The following is a 15,799-nucleotide window of genomic DNA, read 5'->3' as shown; positions in this document are numbered from 1 at the left end:
TCTTTTCTAGATTTCTAGAAAAAAAACATAACATCCTTTGCTTGAGCTGCCAAAGCTTTATTTGGGATAATTTTTTCAAAATTTTAGCTTCCCAGATCCATACAGGGACCCCCAAAAACGGGGGCTTGGGGAACAGAGTCTTCAGGGATGTTGGAGGAGGTCCTGCCGAAGTATGTTGTGTGACGACGACAACGTTGTTAAGAAACAAATACTCTGCCGCTGCGGAAACTGTTGCCTTCGAGACCCCGACACTAAGCCCTGGTTAACCTTTCCTCCGTCTTTAATGATGGCCGATCCCCACAAGGACAAGAGCGCCGAAGACCCGGCAGGTATCAGTCGTCGCAACTCCTCCCGCACCATTCAGTCAATGGAGAGTGTGTACACCATTTCGGAATCTCATCCGGGCGAATCCTATCAAACGAGGAACTACGATGACACCGACGCGCATGCCTTCGATGCCCAGCGCTCCGTTAGCCCGGGTGAGCTGCTCGGGGCAGACCATGTTTCGACTGCACCATCAGCAGCACCAGGGGCCCAACCGCCTCAGGCACCGACCCAGCCCACCATCCTGCTGATAGTCGTCAAGTAAGCATGTCCTTTCCACACTTCCTGACTCACTAATACTTTATTGTTGGTAATTCAGCAAGCCAGAACCACCGTATCCGGGAAGAGGTTATCCAGGTCCTGGTGGATACAGGGGCTATCCTGGTCAGGACGGATATCCTAACAGGTAGGAGTACTGGTTCTTTGCCTTTTTCTTTCCTTAAATCTCTATCTTTTAAGTTATTACCAACCACCGCCTAGAAACGGAGTAAGAAGATGTCCTCCAGGACCTGCCTACCCACAAAACCCCGTTCGCTAGTAAGGAAATAATAAAAATTTTATATAATTTGAATTATAGATGTATTTCCTCCAGCAATGATCGCGTTCCTAACCAAAATCGTAAGAAAATCCGCAGTGATGGTTATCGAAATGGGGGAAATGGGTAAGGTACCAAAAGTCCTTAGGTATCCTTAATTTCATAACTTATTTCCTGATAAAGGTTCCAAGACGATCGAAGAGCATTTCCCAGAGAGTAAGCTTAATTTTAATTCAAAAAGAAACCTTTAAAAACTAAATAGTATTTCAGGAATGTAAGCTCGAACCGCAGACGCGTATGTCGATGTGACAAGGGGAATCAGAATCCTGTCGATAAGGATGGAACGGAGGGTCAGGGTGAAACTTGTAACTGCGTAAGTGATGAGGATTATTCAATGCAAAGTAATGAGCCACATCCCAGAGTCTGCGAGTGCACTGATTCGGAGGATGGACATCATGGAGGACACGGAGAATTCGGGGGCACGCCACCAAATACGATGAATGATGGGATGAGTAACAATGAGGGAGATGAGGACGGGGTGCGATGGAATCCCAACATTCAGCGGTATCAGGATCAAAGGAATGTGGTTGTAGCTGATAAGAATAAGACGGCATATCGGTGTATTACAGTAAGTATAATTCATATTAATTAATTGACTTTTTTTAAACCTTTTTTTATTTTAAATATTCAGGTGCCCATCTGCATTACGACTGGGAAGCAAGGATGCTGCCAGTGCTGCAAGTGTGCCGTCGCTCGAAACCCTAACGAGGATGATGTCTACGAGGAAAAGGAGTGCACCTGCAATCCCCAGGGCAAGTGCAATTGTGTGAAAGACGATGGACTTGGGGAGGAGTTCGGCTGCGAGTGCGATCTCACCAACCTGGAGCGCCTCCTGCGCGAACTGCTCCCCGATTCCTATTGCAAGTGCTTCCTGAGGAAGCGACGTCGCAGGCGCAGGAAGAAATGGGCTCCCAAGAAGTTCTATGATCGGTTTGCCAGTCCCCCGTTTGTCATAAATCCCATACCCAAATGCAATCCTTGTTGCTATCCTTCGTGCTCTCCTGGAAACTGCTTCCCATGTTTCAACAATTGTGGATGGTAATTCGGAATATGTGTTTGGGGCTTAAGGAGTCTGTTGATGGCTGAAGCCCTTCCAGAATCCAGGAAAGACTTTAGCGTCTCAGCCGAGACATCCAGCGAGAGAATCCAAAAAGAACCAAATCCATTATCAAGGACCTATCTATCCCCAAAACTTTAACTTCGAAATCTACTCTAATAATCCCTGATAGACTTTACACTTCTTGTTGAAATTAAAAATAATGAAAATAACCTAAGGCCCATAATAATTAACATTCACTTTGAAATAAATATGATAGGCTTTCTATAACCTGTCAAAATTACACCGAAATGTTACTGAGCCTCTGAGCTGCCTCGGCTGTTCCCACTGCTTTAAGATGACTGGCCTGGCCAGAAGACGTCGCACCGCCCAACAAATCTTTCTGCGAAGAGCTCTGAGCAGGAGCATTGGCAGGAGCCATGATGCCATCGCGTTTCCGGATTGCAGGGACCGAGAAAACGGTGGCATCATGGTGCTGCCATCGCTTTCCAGAGATCCCCTACTGGTCAAGGCTATGCAACGCAGCCAGGAGAGGTCGTCGTCGCGGGCTGTGAAGAAGCTGCAAAGGGTTCTGGCCACCAATCCCTTTAAGACTCCTACGGAGAGGAAAAAAGCTGGGAAAATTCCTGCGTTAAAGGTCCTGCGCAATGATGCATGGAGGATCAACAAGCCACAAGGTGGGTTGGACGAAATTTATGGATCAGCTAACTTCTAAACACTACTATTTTTTTAGAAGACTCTCTTAACATAAGTGACCGATCTGGCCATAGTCTGAAGCAGAGCATTCGCTCCAAAGGCAGCACCCGATCTCGTCACAGCTCCTCCACCTACCCGTCTAGCTGGAAACTGGATGTGAGTCGATCGAAGGACAAATCAAATCTAAACTGTAAAGGATCCCTGGAGGAAGTGAGCAAGTGTGCTTGCCTCAACCGCACTCCTTACGATCACCAGCTGAACAAGCCCCTGAAGTCGAACAACTCCTGTCAGTGCACTCTTAAGAAGAAGAGAGCCCCTCCAAAGGCCAAGAAGATTAAAGTTGTATCGGTGGCTCAGACTCAGACGTTTAGAGATTCTTCAAGCGAACAGGAAGACCCTCTGCCCTTGTTAAGAAAGAAGTTTCGAAAAAGAAGCTCCAGCAGGACCAGCCAGAAAAGCGGACGACTCTTGAAGTCTTGGAAGAGAGCCTACAGCGGTGAGGACGTGTGTCAGGATCCATCTTCTGCATGTAAGACCGGATGTCCTGGTTCACAGAAATTCGAAAACTATGGCGGCTATACCCCGTCGGACACTGAAGATGAAATGGATAACGATTGCGACTATGAATGCGATAGGCCCTCCGAACATCTGGACAAAATCGATAAGATTAGCAAGCCCCCGCCATTGAAGACAAAGTGGAACCTTCAAATTCCCAGTAATACGGAAATGGAATACTATATGTCCCAGACCAGTCGTGGCAACACATACGACAAGCCCTGTGATGAGCCCAGTTCTTCAAAGGTGGATGACAATCAGTCCTCTGAGGATTCGGAGACGGATGAAATGGACTTCAGGGCAGATGACTCCCCGTTTCGAAAAGAAAAATGTGAGTCGGAAAAGGAGACTCCCAAGATTAAAGGAAGCTTCTTGTTGGTAAATTCTAATTATGTGAGAAGTCAAGGATCAAGGAGTGGGAATGAAGGCGAGAATTTTCAAGAACCTTTCGACTCGAGGCCACCACGTAATAGATCAGGTATCTGCGATAACCCCAGTTGTCCGTCGCGAAGATCTTATGAAAATTATAGCGAACAAGCTAGACAATATCGGAGTGGTAATGGTATGCCAATGGGATCTGTGGAGTCCTGGGGCCACATGTCCCAGCGCAGTCGGCAAAGGCAGTTTTACGATGAAAGGAATCCTTCTGTTGATAGGAAGTACTGCCCGAATCCCAATTGTCCCTTTAATGTAGAACAACGAGAAATGCAAAGGCAAGACTACGAAGGGAGATCAAGAAATCAAATATACTCACCTAGAGGTGCAGATGACTTCTGTGGCAATCCTGAATGTCCTTTCATTTCAACAAGAAGTCGACGGTACTTGAGCGTTGACAATGTTAGCCAACTTGCGGAAAACGATGGCCGGAGCAGTAGAGACACAAGATGGAGAGATTCAGATTACATGGACAATGGCTACTCCTCTACAAAGGTTCAGAGTGAATGTCCATGCTTGAACTCCATGTCCAATGATGGTCCAATGTCTCCCGGGAAGACTGAAAAATTAGGTAATATTATTTTCCACCAAACACAATATTACTTTAAGTAATCCCCATTATTTGTAGTACAGATGGCAACTCAAAACAATATTCTGGCAAACCCAAAACTCGACTGTCTGTGGATGGGATGGGAGCTGCTCGGGGTAATGATAGAGCCAAAAGGAACGGAAGTCCCCGACGATCTAGACCCAGTAGCGTGGATAAAAAGTCGAACAAACGTGGAATGGAAGCAAAGGCCCAAAACTCCCAGCTTCGGGTAACGTCGCCAAAGAAGTCTACTTCTCGTCGAAAGGCGGATAGCGATTCAGAGCTGCTCGATTTAAGTGAGGCTCCTTGTGGAAAAGAAGACTGTGACTTTGCCTGCATACCCTGTCAATCCAAGTTGGGTAAGCCTAAACCTACCAAAAGTAGTCCAAAGAACGGAGGAAAAATCCCGGCCGTTTATCCAAAGAAAAAAAGTACCTCAAGCTCACGACGGTCTAGTCGAAGCCGAGAAGCCAAAAAACCACAAACGGAGTATACCCCACCGAACGATAGTCCCACGGAAATGGACTACGAAAATATGGATGATGATGTGGTACACCCTCATTGTGATGTGGCTAAGATAATCGACATCCTTCAAAAGACTGTGGCTGGTCTGGAGATGGAAATAAATAAGAGGCAGGGCTTCGAAAGTACCACCAGTTTAGGTCAACAGCAACGAAACCCAGTATCGCGACAACCGTCTAACCATCAAGGTCCAGTCCCTGTAAACTACCACCAGAGCTTAGGTCAACAGCAACAAAACCCTGTATCCCGACAACCGTCTTACCATCAAGGTCCAGTCCCCGTAAACTACCAACAGAGTTTAGGTCAACAGCAACAAAACCCAGTATCGCGACAACCGTCTAACCACCAAGGTCCAGTCCCCGTAAACTATCAACAGAGCTTTTCCGTGCCACAAGGAAATCCCTATCCACCGCAATATATCTGTGCTACGACCTGCGCCTATAGTGCTCCAAATCCGTACCAGCAAGGTCAATACAATCAACCAAACCAGTATCCAGCATTCAATTATGGACCACCTCCCGGTGGACCTCTTCCAGGTCCAGGTGGCTTTCAACCGATTGGATATCCCGATGCTTCTGGTCCAGAACCTCAAATGTATCCCAATACAGACATTGGTTATAAGCGACCTGGAGGCCAAGCCCAAAATAATGTACAAATTCAAAGTAGATCCTTTGAAAACCCTTATGGGAGAAACAATATGGGAAGTAGACCTCCTCCTCCGAATGGATCTCCGGTTATGTATGAGCCCATTCAAGCGTGTTCTCCTCAATGTTATTTAGAACCCAGGGCTCTAAACAGACAAGACATAAATCCCGAACCAGGACGTCCAAGATGGTACGGATCTCAATATAAAGAAGAAAGTAATTTTCCTTCCGAACCGGACCGTCAAAAATTATACTGGCCTTCAAATAATCAACGTACGGATCAGATATGTGATATTCCTTCTTGTCCGGAACGTCAGAAATTATACTGGTCTCTAAATAACCAACGTACGGATCAACCGGAACGACAACAATTATACAGATCTCCACCGGAAGACTATGTCCCGACTCAACCATACATTGTAGAACCTCAAATCTATCCCAATAGAGACTTTAGTTATAACCGACCTGGAGGCCAAGTCCAGAATAATCAACCAAATCAAGGTATATCGTTTGAAAACCCCAATAGAAGTTATGATGTCCGAACTAATAACAATTTTGGAAGTCCCCCAGGTTATTATGAGCCCATTCAAGCTTGTTCTACCCCTTGTTCTCCAGAGGTCAGGTCTCCATTCAAACAAGAAATAATCCCCGAACCAGAACCTACAACATCGTACGGATCTCAACATGAAAGTAATGTTACCCCTGATCCGGAACTTCAAAACTTATACAGATCTCCCAGCAAGCAACAAACAGATCAGACCTGTAAGGATTCCTCTTGTCAGAAAAGTCAAAAATTATACAGGTCCCCCAATAACAAAGTTATAGGTAAAGTATGTGATGTTCCCTCTTGCCCGGCACGTCAGAAGTTACAGGGGGCCTTAAAAAAAAAGCTCAAAACTGAAAACGATGAAAACCAAATCGGTCAAGAGGATTTTAATGAAGAACAAAATTATAAATCCCAAGAAAACCAAGCCAGCGAGGCCAGTCTATGTAGTCCTATTTGTTATTCCACTTTTAAAAAAGAGGTTAGGTATCAAGAAGGCGGTGGTTCCAGTGATTATGAGCCTTTCAATCAGGATGAAAAAGGTGGTGCTCTTTCCAAAGGAAAGAGATCTCTTTCTAAATCTGAGTCTGATGATACGGGTGGCGATGAAGGTTCTTCCAGAAGGGATCTATCTGTGCAATTTTGCAGTAGTATTAAGCACGACAAGAAATCAAAGAAAAAGCTTAGCCTAACACAGCGACTCAGTAAACTAACTATTAGAAATTGGAGCTATAAAAAGTTTGTTGATGGAGGCTTAAATCGAGAAAGAGATTTTAAAGAAGACTCGAAATCTCCCAAGCCATTTAAACCCGCAACCTATGAACTGTTTACATCAAAGCCGAATAAGGATCGAGAACATGTCAGGGCAAAATCCCCAACAAAAAGAGTACCTTTCGAAAATAGAAAACCGTCCATAAAATCATCCCATAATATGCTAACAAAACCCTCCTATAGTGGCCATTCCTTTAATAGTAGGAGTGCGGATTTTTCCCGTGAAGATGGGCCAAAAATCTTGAAAAGTCGGGCTCGTCAGGGAAGTGGAAGAGCTGATGTTTTTTCCAGCGAGAGCAGTGGTGATGACCAATTGGATGACAAAGTTTCAGAAGAAATCCAGCTTAAATGTAATGACTTCCTTCGCTTCAAAAGAAAGTCTATAACCAATTCGGATCAGTTTATTCCCCTACTGCGTGATCGTCAAGCTATTGCCAAGTTTTATAGACCTTTTAAATCGGATTATAGACCAGAATTCGAAAAAAAGTTAGTCAAAAGAAAGGTCCGCTCATACATGCCACTGGCATCCGACCGTATCCGACCTTGCGAACGATTTAAGAAGGATACCGAATATCCGATTCGTAAAAATGAAACAGTATGCCCCAAGTATATGGGTATCCATCCAGCGATTTCTCGTAAGACCCGTCACAATCCTCACATGACTCTATCGCAATTAAATAGTTATGAAATGAATATAATGGACAATTTTGAAAAGTACAAGGCGGAAAGAAATGAACCCATGTCCTGCTATTGCAAGACACCAACTAAGACAGAGCCAGAAGAGAACGGGGAAACTACTCCCAGTGATTGCACTTGTGAGGAGGAAGTGGTATATGTTCCCTGCCATTGCAAGCCTGAGAAGGAGAAGTCAAAGGTTTCCCTTTTCAAATGTTGTCGAAGGAATAAATCGCCCAAGCCACCAAAAATCAAGGAACCAAAGAAAAAGGAGTCGAAAGTCAAAATTAAGGAACCCAAAAAGCCGAAGTCCTCTTCAAGTGGATTTTTATGTTTCAAAAAGAGAGAGACAAAGCCCCCGAAGGAAAAGAAATCAAAGCCATCAACCAGTTCCATAGAATCTACTAAGGAAAATGAACCTGAGAAAGAGAAGCCTGAAAAACTACCCAAAGGGAGAACCTCCTCCAAGTCTAGTGGGTTCTTTTCCTGTAAAAGGAAGGAACAAGAGCCTAAGCCGGCAAAACCATCAAAGGAGCCCAATCCACCGAAGGAGCCCAAGCCACCTAAAGAGAAAACCTCCTCCAAGTCCAGTGGGTTTCTTTCCTGTAAAAGGAAGGAGCCTAAGCCACCAAAGGAGCCCAAACCGCCTAAACCACAAAAGGAGCCCAAGCCACCTAAAGAGAAAACCTCCTCCAAGTCTAGTGGGTTCTTTTCCTGTAAAAGGAAGGAAAAAGAGCCTAAGCCGCCAAAGGAGCCCAATCCGCCCAAACCACAAAAGGAGCCCAAGCCACCCAAAGAGAAAACCTCCTCCAAGTCTAGTGGGTTATTTTCCTGTAAAAGGAAGGAAAAAGAGCCTAAGCCGCCAAAGGAGCCCAAACCGCCTAAACCACTAAAGGAGCCCAAGCCACCCCAAGAGAAAACCTCCTCCAAGTCTAGTGGGTTCTTTTTCTGTAGAAGGAAGGAAAAGGAGCCTAAGCCGCCGAAACCACCAAAGGAGTCTGAACCGCCGAAGGAGCCAAAACCACCAAAAGAAAATGATCTTCGAAAAGAAAGAGTATACTGTGAATTTTGGAAGAAAAAGGAAAAGAAAGATGAGCCACAGGAGGAGCTAGGGTCTTTGGAATCAGAGCCTAGACCCACGTGTTATTGTACAACAGATCGTCAGATCAGACCAACGTCAGATCAGGATAGAGAACCAAGAATGTCCTGCCGTTGTGGGAAATGTCCTCAACAAAAGGAAGAGGATCCACAGGTAGAGATAGGGTCTTTGGAGTCAGAGCCTCGACCCAAGTGTTACTGCGCAAAAACCAAAACAAATAGGAGGCAATCACCAACATCAGATCAGTATGAAGAACCGAGAATGTCCTGCCGTTGTGGGAAAACTCCCCTACAATCTTCCGCCAACAACAACCAGGAGGATACTCCATGTCAATGTGCCTGTAAGAACCAAGAAGATTCCGAACCTGATCCTGCAGAAAAGCTCAAGAAGAACCAGGAACAGCCTAGACGATCATCACAGCCGACAGTGAAGTTCACACTACCTTGTGACACCTGCGACCAAGAGGATAACGAAGTCAAAGTCCTGTACGACTCCAGTAACTGCTTTCCCCATGAAACTGGCAGTTGTACAGATTCCATTGGTCTGTACTATCAAAGGGGTGATCTTTCCGATACCAGCCGTTCAGATGTGAGACCTCGGGCCTGCTACCGGCCAAATCCTAGGGACCAGGCAGCCAGATGCTGGCGACGTAACGGCTTAAATATATTCTATAAAATTGTGCGGTAACTATGATTGAGAATCTTAAACGAAATCCTATTAAGATTTGCTTAAGTTTCTAATCATAAATGCCCAAAGTCGGTTAGACACATTGAAAATTGGATTAAAATCAAAATAAATTTAAGATTTAAGTTTTTTGTTTAATTTTTATAAGTTTAAAGGGCTAATGTAGTAAAAGGGCTAAACTAAATATAGTAGTTTCTTATTAACAACTTTTTTTTATTAAAATTTAAAATTTGAAAAATAGTATTTTTTCTGTTAAATCTAGTATATACCAAACCCGTACCACTTTAATACGGTCACACTAATGTATCTCTTTGGCTCTTCCTTCTCTTTGACGATCGCATCTATTTTATTTCCATCTCTAGTATTCATCTGTTGCTTCAACTTCTCGCGAGTTTATTTTTGTTTTCCTCTACGGTTTTGTGTTTTTCTTTATTTTTAAAAATACTATAAACCAATTCAAGGATTTCCAAGAACAGGAAACATCGGACAAAGGCTTAACACAATGGTGTGAAGGGTGGGACAAACTATAAGGAGGAGGATCGGAACTCCAAAAAATAAAGGAGCGGCATTGGAGTTTTCAAGTCTCCATTTAAGTTTACTATTAAGTCTTTAAAATTGTCGCAAATGTAAGTATTAAAGTCTTAAATATGGTAATATAATTCATAAAATTTAATGTATATGTAGGAAAAATATGGAACTGTTACTACTTTGCATCGTTGTATTCATCGGAGGCACTGCCTCAAGTTTGGCCAAATTTAGTAGCACAACGCCGGCAAGCGTGAAAAAATCGGACGTGGAGCTGGAGGCCATTAATGGTACCCTCAATTTCCGCCTCTACGCCAAACAGGGAAAAGACGACAAGCCCTGGTTTGATGGCCTCGATAGCAGGCAAATCCAGTGCGTCCGGCGAGCTCGCTGCTATGCCACCACCAACCTCACCAACACATGCTTCGGCTCCAAGTTCCCACACGAGATGAGCAGCCTCGATCTCACCGACTTCCACACCGAGAAGGAGCTCAACGATAAGCTGAACGACTACCAAGCCCTCAAGCATGTACCCAAGTGTTGGGCTGCGATTCAGGTGAGGAATTGTAATGGATCTTAATGAGCTACTGCTCGTTTTTCTGATTTTTAACCTTGGGATGTTTCGATATGGCTAAATAGATGGATTGAATATAGCAATAGAAATTGCTAATTGAATTCGTTTCTGTATTCTGTATGCAGTTTAGGTTCAGAAACATATACAACAATTTGTAGATTTCTAACTCTTGAATTTCTTTAAACTCCTAAAGGCGAACCTTTTTCGGATTAACTAAAAGTTATCCTCATCTTTTACAGCCCTTTTTGTGCGCCGTCTTTAAACCAAAGTGCGAGAATATCAACGGCCAGGACATGGTCTACCTGCCCTCCTACGAAATGTGCCGGATGACCCTGGAACCGTGTCGTATTTTGTACAACACCACATTTTTCCCGAAATTCCTGCGCTGCAATGAAACGCTATTTCCAGCGAAATGCACAAATGGAGCGCGAGACATGAAATTCAATGTAACCGGCCAGTGTTTAAGTCCTTTGGTGCCGACTGATACGGCTGCCAGCTACTATCCTGGCATCGAAGGCTGCGGAGTGAGGTGCAAGGATCCACTGTACACGGACGATGAGCATCGCCAGATCCATAAGTTGATTGCTTGGGCAGGTAGCCTGTGCCTGCTGTCCAATCTCTTCGTGGTGGCTACGTTTATTATTGATTGGAAGAATGCCAACAAGTATCCGGCTGTTATTGTTTTCTACATTAATCTGTGTTTTCTGATAGCTTGTGTTGGGTAAGTTATCATTTTAAATAGTAACTATTTTGGAAATTCATTTAAAAAATTTCTTAAACTTTAAGATGGCTCCTGCAATTCACTTCTGGATCGCGCGAGGACATTGTATGTCGCAAGGACGGAACCCTGCGTCATTCAGAGCCCACAACAGGCGAGAATCTCTCCTGCATCGCGATCTTTGTGCTGGTTTACTACTTTCTCACAGCGGGAATGGTGTGGTTCGTCTTTCTCACCTACGCCTGGCACTGGCGGGCAATGGGTCATGTGCAAGATCGGATCGACAAGAAGGGCTCGTACTTTCACCTGGTGGCCTGGTCACTGCCATTAGTGCTAACGATTACCACGATGGCGTTCAGCGAGGTGGACGGAAACAGTATCGTTGGCATCTGCTTCGTCGGCTACATAAATCATTCGATGAGAGCGGGCCTGCTACTGGGACCTCTTTGTGGTGTAATCCTCATTGGTGGTTACTTCATCACCCGGGGCATGGTAATGCTCTTTGGACTGAAGCACTTTGCCAACGATATTAAATCCACATCGGCCAGCAACAAGATCCATTTGATAATCATGCGAATGGGAGTATGCGCTCTGCTCACTTTGGTTTTCATTCTGGTTGCCATTGCCTGTCATGTCACGGAGTTCCGGCATGCCAAAGAATGGTCACTCAGCTTCAGAGAGTTTATAATGTAAGTAGGGCTTTTAAAACTCTTGAAATTTTCCTAAATAACTCAATTTCTTTGTGCAGCTGCAAAATATCGTCCGTTTTCGAGGATAAAAGCACTTGTCTCATCCAAAATCGTCCTAGTGTGGGCATCCTGCAGTTGCATTTACTCTGCCTGTTTAGCTCTGGCATTGTAATGTCCACCTGGTGCTGGACACCCTCATCCATTGAGACTTGGAAGCGGTATATAAGAAAGTATGTATATAAAATGATACCCTTCATTACGTGTACTATTTTATTAATAATAAATAATGCCACAGAAAGTACGGAAAGGAGGTCGTGGAGGAGGTTAAAATGCCAAAGCACAAGGTTATTGCCCAGACCTGGGCCAAACGAAAGGACTTTGAGGACAAAGGTCGACTCTCCATAACTCTTTACAACACCCATACCGATCCCGTGGGTCTTAACTTCGATGTCAATGATTTGAACTCCTCGGAAACCAATGAGATCAGCTCCACGTGGGTGCACTACCTGCCCCAGTGTGTTAAACGTCGCATGGCATTGACCGGGGCTGCCACGGCGAACTCCTCCAGTCAAGGACCTCGCAAGAACTCATTGGACTCGGAGATTAGTGTGAGCGTCAGGCATGTATCGGTGGAATCCAGACGGAACTCTGTGGACTCTCAAGTTTCGGTGAAAATAGCCGAAATGAAAACCAAAGTGGCATCCAGATCGCGTGGAAAGCATGGCAGTTCATCGGGTAGTAAGAGAAATCAGCGGAGAAGGGATTACATAGCAGCCGCTACTGGAAGGAGTAGCCGGCGACGGGAGAGCAGTACATCGGTAGAGTCCCAAGTAATTGCCCTCAAGAAGACCACCTATCCGAATGCTAGTCACAAAGTTGGCGTGTTTGCCCATCACAGCTCTAAGAAGCAGCACAACTATACCTCCGGTTCCATGAAACGGAGAACTGCAAACGCCGGCCTTGATCCCTCCATCCTAAATGAGTTTCTGCAGAAGAATGGAAATTTCATCATTCCCTTCCTTCAAAACCAGGACATGAGCTCCAGTTCAGAGGGCGAGAACTCACATGCGTCCCTCAAGATCCAGGATCTCAATGTGGTTGTCAAGCAAGAGGAGATCAGCGAGGATGAGGATGACCAAGATGGACCACAGATCGTGGAGCTGCCAAATAGCAAGCAGGTGGCATTGGAAAATTTCATAAAGAACATGAAAAAGTCCAATGAATCCAATGGCAACCGTCATTCAAGAAACTCCACACGAAGTCGCCAGTCCCGAAAGTCGCGAAAGAGCCATCCCAAGACTAGCACTGCCCTGGAAGCTCTAGACTATAAGAGAGACTATATAAAGAGTCGTTCCAATGATTCCTTGAGCTTGTCTTCGGTAGAACTAGATGTCGCCTTGGATGGGGGCAGCCTGTTAAATAGCTCCTATTCCGGCATGTCAATGGGCAAGCCGCATAGCCGCAACAGCAAGACCAGTTGTGACGTGGGCATCCAGGCCAATCCCTTCGAACTAGTACCCGCCTACGGTGACGAGGAGCTTCAGCAGGCGATGCGACTTCTAAATGCGGCCAGCAGGCAACGAAACGAGGCAGCCAATGAAGACTGTGGCGGCACAGAGTTACAGTCCCTCTTGGGACATTCGAGACATCACAGAGAGCCCACTTTTATGAGCGAGTCCGACAAGCTCAAGATGTTGCTGCTGCCCTCAAAATAGACTCAACAACGAAATACTCCGGATGCATTTACTTAAGTTTCTGAAACTCAAATAGAAGGTCCTTTAAAGCTGTTTCTAAGAATGAAAAGTAGCTGTTCTGGTTTAGGATTCCCGTGCATTTATTATTCTAAAAAAAAACAATGCATTTCATGAAAAGTACAAACTACTTTTTGTAACACCAAAGTTCAAAGATATTACTACAGTTTACACTCTATAGGGAAATCCCATTCCTATTTTCAAATATGGCTTCATTTGTCTTTTGAACCCTTCTGTGAAAACAAAGAAATTTGATAGTTTTTTTTTTAGAAATGAGATATTTTATTTACTTAAATATTAAAGAAAAGTGATATTTGATTAGTTTCATGGAATCAAAAGTGTCAAGTCCAGCTTACTCGTTCCTATCCAAAGTTTTTAAACCAGAACAGCAACTACTATCTGCTAAGTTAGATATATAGTTATATAGTTTACAAGGACTATAAGTTTCCCCTTAATTGTTTTATTGAGCAAGTAAGCAAAACTACGTTACGACGGCTACGAATTACAAATACTCATAGGTAATAGACCGCGAATGATATTTTATAATTTGCAAAAAATATCCCCCCATTTAGTTTGTAATCTCCATGTGTATCTGTGTGACTGTTTCCTTAAATTATAGACTCTAAGAATATACAAAGTGTACGACGGTTTATAGCCTCTCTGGCCATATATGGAGATCGTACCTCGAAAAGTGCCTACAAGTTTACAAAATATCTCATATTTTTTGTGTAACTAATAAACTGATTTTAAATCCCTCAACCCTGTTTGACCTTTTTCTCCTCAAGCAGCTTATGTTCCGGTTTCCAGACTATATTGTTAACGAACTCGCCCAAAAAGTAACACACCAGGTTGAAGCCCACGAGAAGCGATAAGAACAGGTAGCGCAATGGCAGGGGCAGCACCTCAAGAATGGGATAGACCCACTCGCCGCTAAAGTAACGCACTATGTGCAGCCAAATGATGTAGAGAATTATAAAGGCCATGTTTCCAGTGACTCCTGCCAGGCGACTCGGATAGCGACGGAAGCAGGTAAACAGATCCATGATGGCCAAGAGGGCAACGTTGGTGTGCACAACGTGATTCAGCCAGCTGAGGGAAGAATGAGAAAATTACAGGTAAATGTTAACACTTTCTTATAAAGTCTGAGGAATGCTCAGGGGTGATCTTTAAAATTAAATATTTGAGTTCCTAGTGGAACCTGTTTTAAAGTAAACAAAAAACCTTAAACTTTAAAGTCTAAATAAATTAAAACTACAATAATGATAGCTAATCAGATATAAAAAGCTAGTAAACTATCTATAAAATACATAAATAATATAGTTTAAAAATATAAATATAATCAAATATCTTTAAAAATAAATAAAATTTATTAAATTTCTTAAGTAAATATTCCGTGTTCATTGATTAGAATCTCTACTGTACACTATCTAACTGCCACGTAAAGCCACAAAATCGTAAAACCTTTGAACTTGCCTGGGGAAAATAGCATCCAATGCCGAGGGAAAGATGAGCTCACGATCCCAGATGTAGATGACCCAGAACGACAGGCACACATTGTGAGCCACCGGAAAGGCAAAGGCAGCGAATATATAGTCCCTGATGGATCTCAACTTGGATGTGGACTTCAGGGAGACGGCATTGCTACCAAAAATATCATTCAACAGGGCCAACGAATGGTAAATGGCCTGCAGAATGACGTCCAGGAAGGTGAGATACTTGAACTTGCCACCCCAGCGTGCCTTCAGTTCATCCTCGTCGCGCAGATCCGAGGGCCAGTGAACCCGGAAATAGTGATAGTACATCCCATACCAGAACTGAGCCGCCGCCAGCAGGTGCACCAAAAATCTCAGGTAGCTGAAGGCACCGCTAGTGTAGGCATCGTTCCACGTGTCCAGCTGATCATTTGTGGCCTTTTCCGCTTGCTTGGCCGCCTGGAACTCTCGCACCTGCTTCCTCATCTTGGCCATGTTTTCTTCCCGGCAAAAAGTTTATATATATTGGAGAACGACAACACGCCGCCGGAACAAATCAAAACAAATAAATGCCAAGCGAACAGCTGATTTTATTGGAGGGCCTCCAAACGAGTTGGTAGCTCCAAAAAGTTGGGGCTGCTGGAAAATGGGAGTTGGCAGCTTTGCTTATATTTTAACTTCAAATTCAAATAGACTTCAAATAGACTTCAAGGTTCATCAAATAGACTTTTTAGTGAATAAACAATATAACTTTAAAAATCCATTTTATTTTAAAAACTTTTTAATAAAACTATGATGGGCTTAGTGAGCCAGGATAGAAATATCAGTAGTGATTGAGTTTCTTTATATTGAAAAATTTTTTTAAAGCTTCAAACTTTAA

General features: G+C 43.9%; 4 protein-coding genes across 10 annotated transcripts; 3 read left to right on the top strand and 1 right to left on the bottom strand.

Annotated features, from left to right (window-relative positions):
* The first annotated feature begins 20 nt into the window (after positions 1-20).
* Positions 21-2,187, top strand: LOC108118636 (uncharacterized protein CG42266). 3 transcript variants are annotated; one of them, XM_070277695.1, is made up of 7 exons: positions 21-585; positions 644-730; positions 784-861; positions 917-985; positions 1,043-1,075; positions 1,130-1,487; positions 1,551-2,187. In XM_070277695.1, the coding sequence occupies exons 1-7, from the start codon at positions 173-175 to the stop codon at positions 1,959-1,961; spliced, it is 1,449 nt and encodes a 482-aa protein (XP_070133796.1). In that variant the 5' UTR covers positions 21-172; the 3' UTR covers positions 1,962-2,187. The 3 variants fall into 3 exon arrangements, with proteins under 3 accessions (XP_070133796.1, XP_070133797.1, XP_070133798.1); XM_070277696.1 differs by lacking the exon at positions 1,551-2,187 and having other exon boundaries at positions 1,130-1,232; positions 1,280-1,444; XM_070277697.1 differs by lacking the exon at positions 1,551-2,187 and having other exon boundaries at positions 1,130-1,224; positions 1,280-1,420.
* Positions 2,188-2,313: 126 nt separating this feature from the next.
* On the top strand, positions 2,314-9,307 carry LOC122321479 (uncharacterized). Of its 5 annotated transcripts, none has more exons than XM_070277685.1 (4): positions 2,314-2,653; positions 2,710-4,233; positions 4,296-4,961; positions 5,043-9,307. In XM_070277685.1, the coding sequence occupies exons 1-4, from the start codon at positions 2,314-2,316 to the stop codon at positions 9,191-9,193; spliced, it is 6,681 nt and encodes a 2,226-aa protein (XP_070133786.1). In that variant the 3' UTR covers positions 9,194-9,307. The 5 variants fall into 5 exon arrangements, with proteins under 5 accessions (XP_070133786.1, XP_070133785.1, XP_070133784.1 ...); XM_070277684.1 differs by having other exon boundaries at positions 4,296-5,918; positions 5,988-9,307; XM_070277683.1 differs by having other exon boundaries at positions 2,713-4,233; positions 4,296-9,307.
* Positions 9,308-9,537: 230 nt separating this feature from the next.
* On the top strand, positions 9,538-14,206 carry smo (smoothened, frizzled class receptor). The gene is made up of 6 exons (XM_017231434.3): positions 9,538-9,816; positions 9,875-10,271; positions 10,529-11,010; positions 11,076-11,696; positions 11,756-11,926; positions 11,992-14,206. Coding segments are annotated over exons 1-6 (3,093 nt in total). The 5' UTR covers positions 9,538-9,814; the 3' UTR covers positions 13,412-14,206.
* Positions 13,507-15,533, bottom strand: LOC108118653 (androgen-induced gene 1 protein). Its single transcript, XM_017231435.3, has 2 exons — positions 14,921-15,533; positions 13,507-14,536 (listed from the first exon to the last, which is right to left on the bottom strand). The coding sequence occupies exons 1-2, from the start codon at positions 15,412-15,414 to the stop codon at positions 14,203-14,205; spliced, it is 828 nt and encodes a 275-aa protein (XP_017086924.2). The 5' UTR covers positions 15,415-15,533; the 3' UTR covers positions 13,507-14,202.
* Positions 15,534-15,799: the final 266 nt, after the last annotated feature.

Source organism: Drosophila bipectinata, chromosome 2L, assembly GCF_030179905.1.
Source record: "Drosophila bipectinata strain 14024-0381.07 chromosome 2L, DbipHiC1v2, whole genome shotgun sequence".
Lineage (NCBI taxonomy): Eukaryota > Metazoa > Arthropoda > Insecta > Diptera > Drosophilidae > Drosophila > Drosophila bipectinata.
Note: the sequence above shows the minus strand (reverse complement) of the source record. Positions and strands in the feature narration are given on the sequence as shown.

Coding starts and splice junctions, on each gene's coding strand:
- LOC108118636 (XM_070277695.1), top strand. CDS start 173: ATGTTGTGTGACGACGACAACGTTGTTAAGAAACAAATACTCTGCCGC. Junction 586..643: donor ATCCTGCTGATAGTCGTCAA/GTAAGCATGTCC, acceptor TTGGTAATTCAG/CAAGCCAGAACCACCGTATC. Junction 731..783: donor CAGGACGGATATCCTAACAG/GTAGGAGTACTG, acceptor CTATCTTTTAAG/TTATTACCAACCACCGCCTA.
- LOC122321479 (XM_070277682.1), top strand. CDS start 2,314: ATGACTGGCCTGGCCAGAAGACGTCGCACCGCCCAACAAATCTTTCTG. Junction 2,654..2,709: donor GAGGATCAACAAGCCACAAG/GTGGGTTGGACG, acceptor CTATTTTTTTAG/AAGACTCTCTTAACATAAGT. Junction 4,234..4,295: donor CGGGAAGACTGAAAAATTAG/GTAATATTATTT, acceptor TTTGTAGTACAG/ATGGCAACTCAAAACAATAT.
- smo (XM_017231434.3), top strand. Junction 11,011..11,075: donor TTTCTGATAGCTTGTGTTGG/GTAAGTTATCAT, acceptor TTAAACTTTAAG/ATGGCTCCTGCAATTCACTT. Junction 11,927..11,991: donor TGGAAGCGGTATATAAGAAA/GTATGTATATAA, acceptor ATAATGCCACAG/AAAGTACGGAAAGGAGGTCG.
- LOC108118653 (XM_017231435.3), bottom strand. CDS start 15,414: ATGGCCAAGATGAGGAAGCAGGTGCGAGAGTTCCAGGCGGCCAAGCAA. Junction 14,537..14,920: donor TTGGATGCTATTTTCCCCAG/GCAAGTTCAAAG, acceptor TTCTTCCCTCAG/CTGGCTGAATCACGTTGTGC.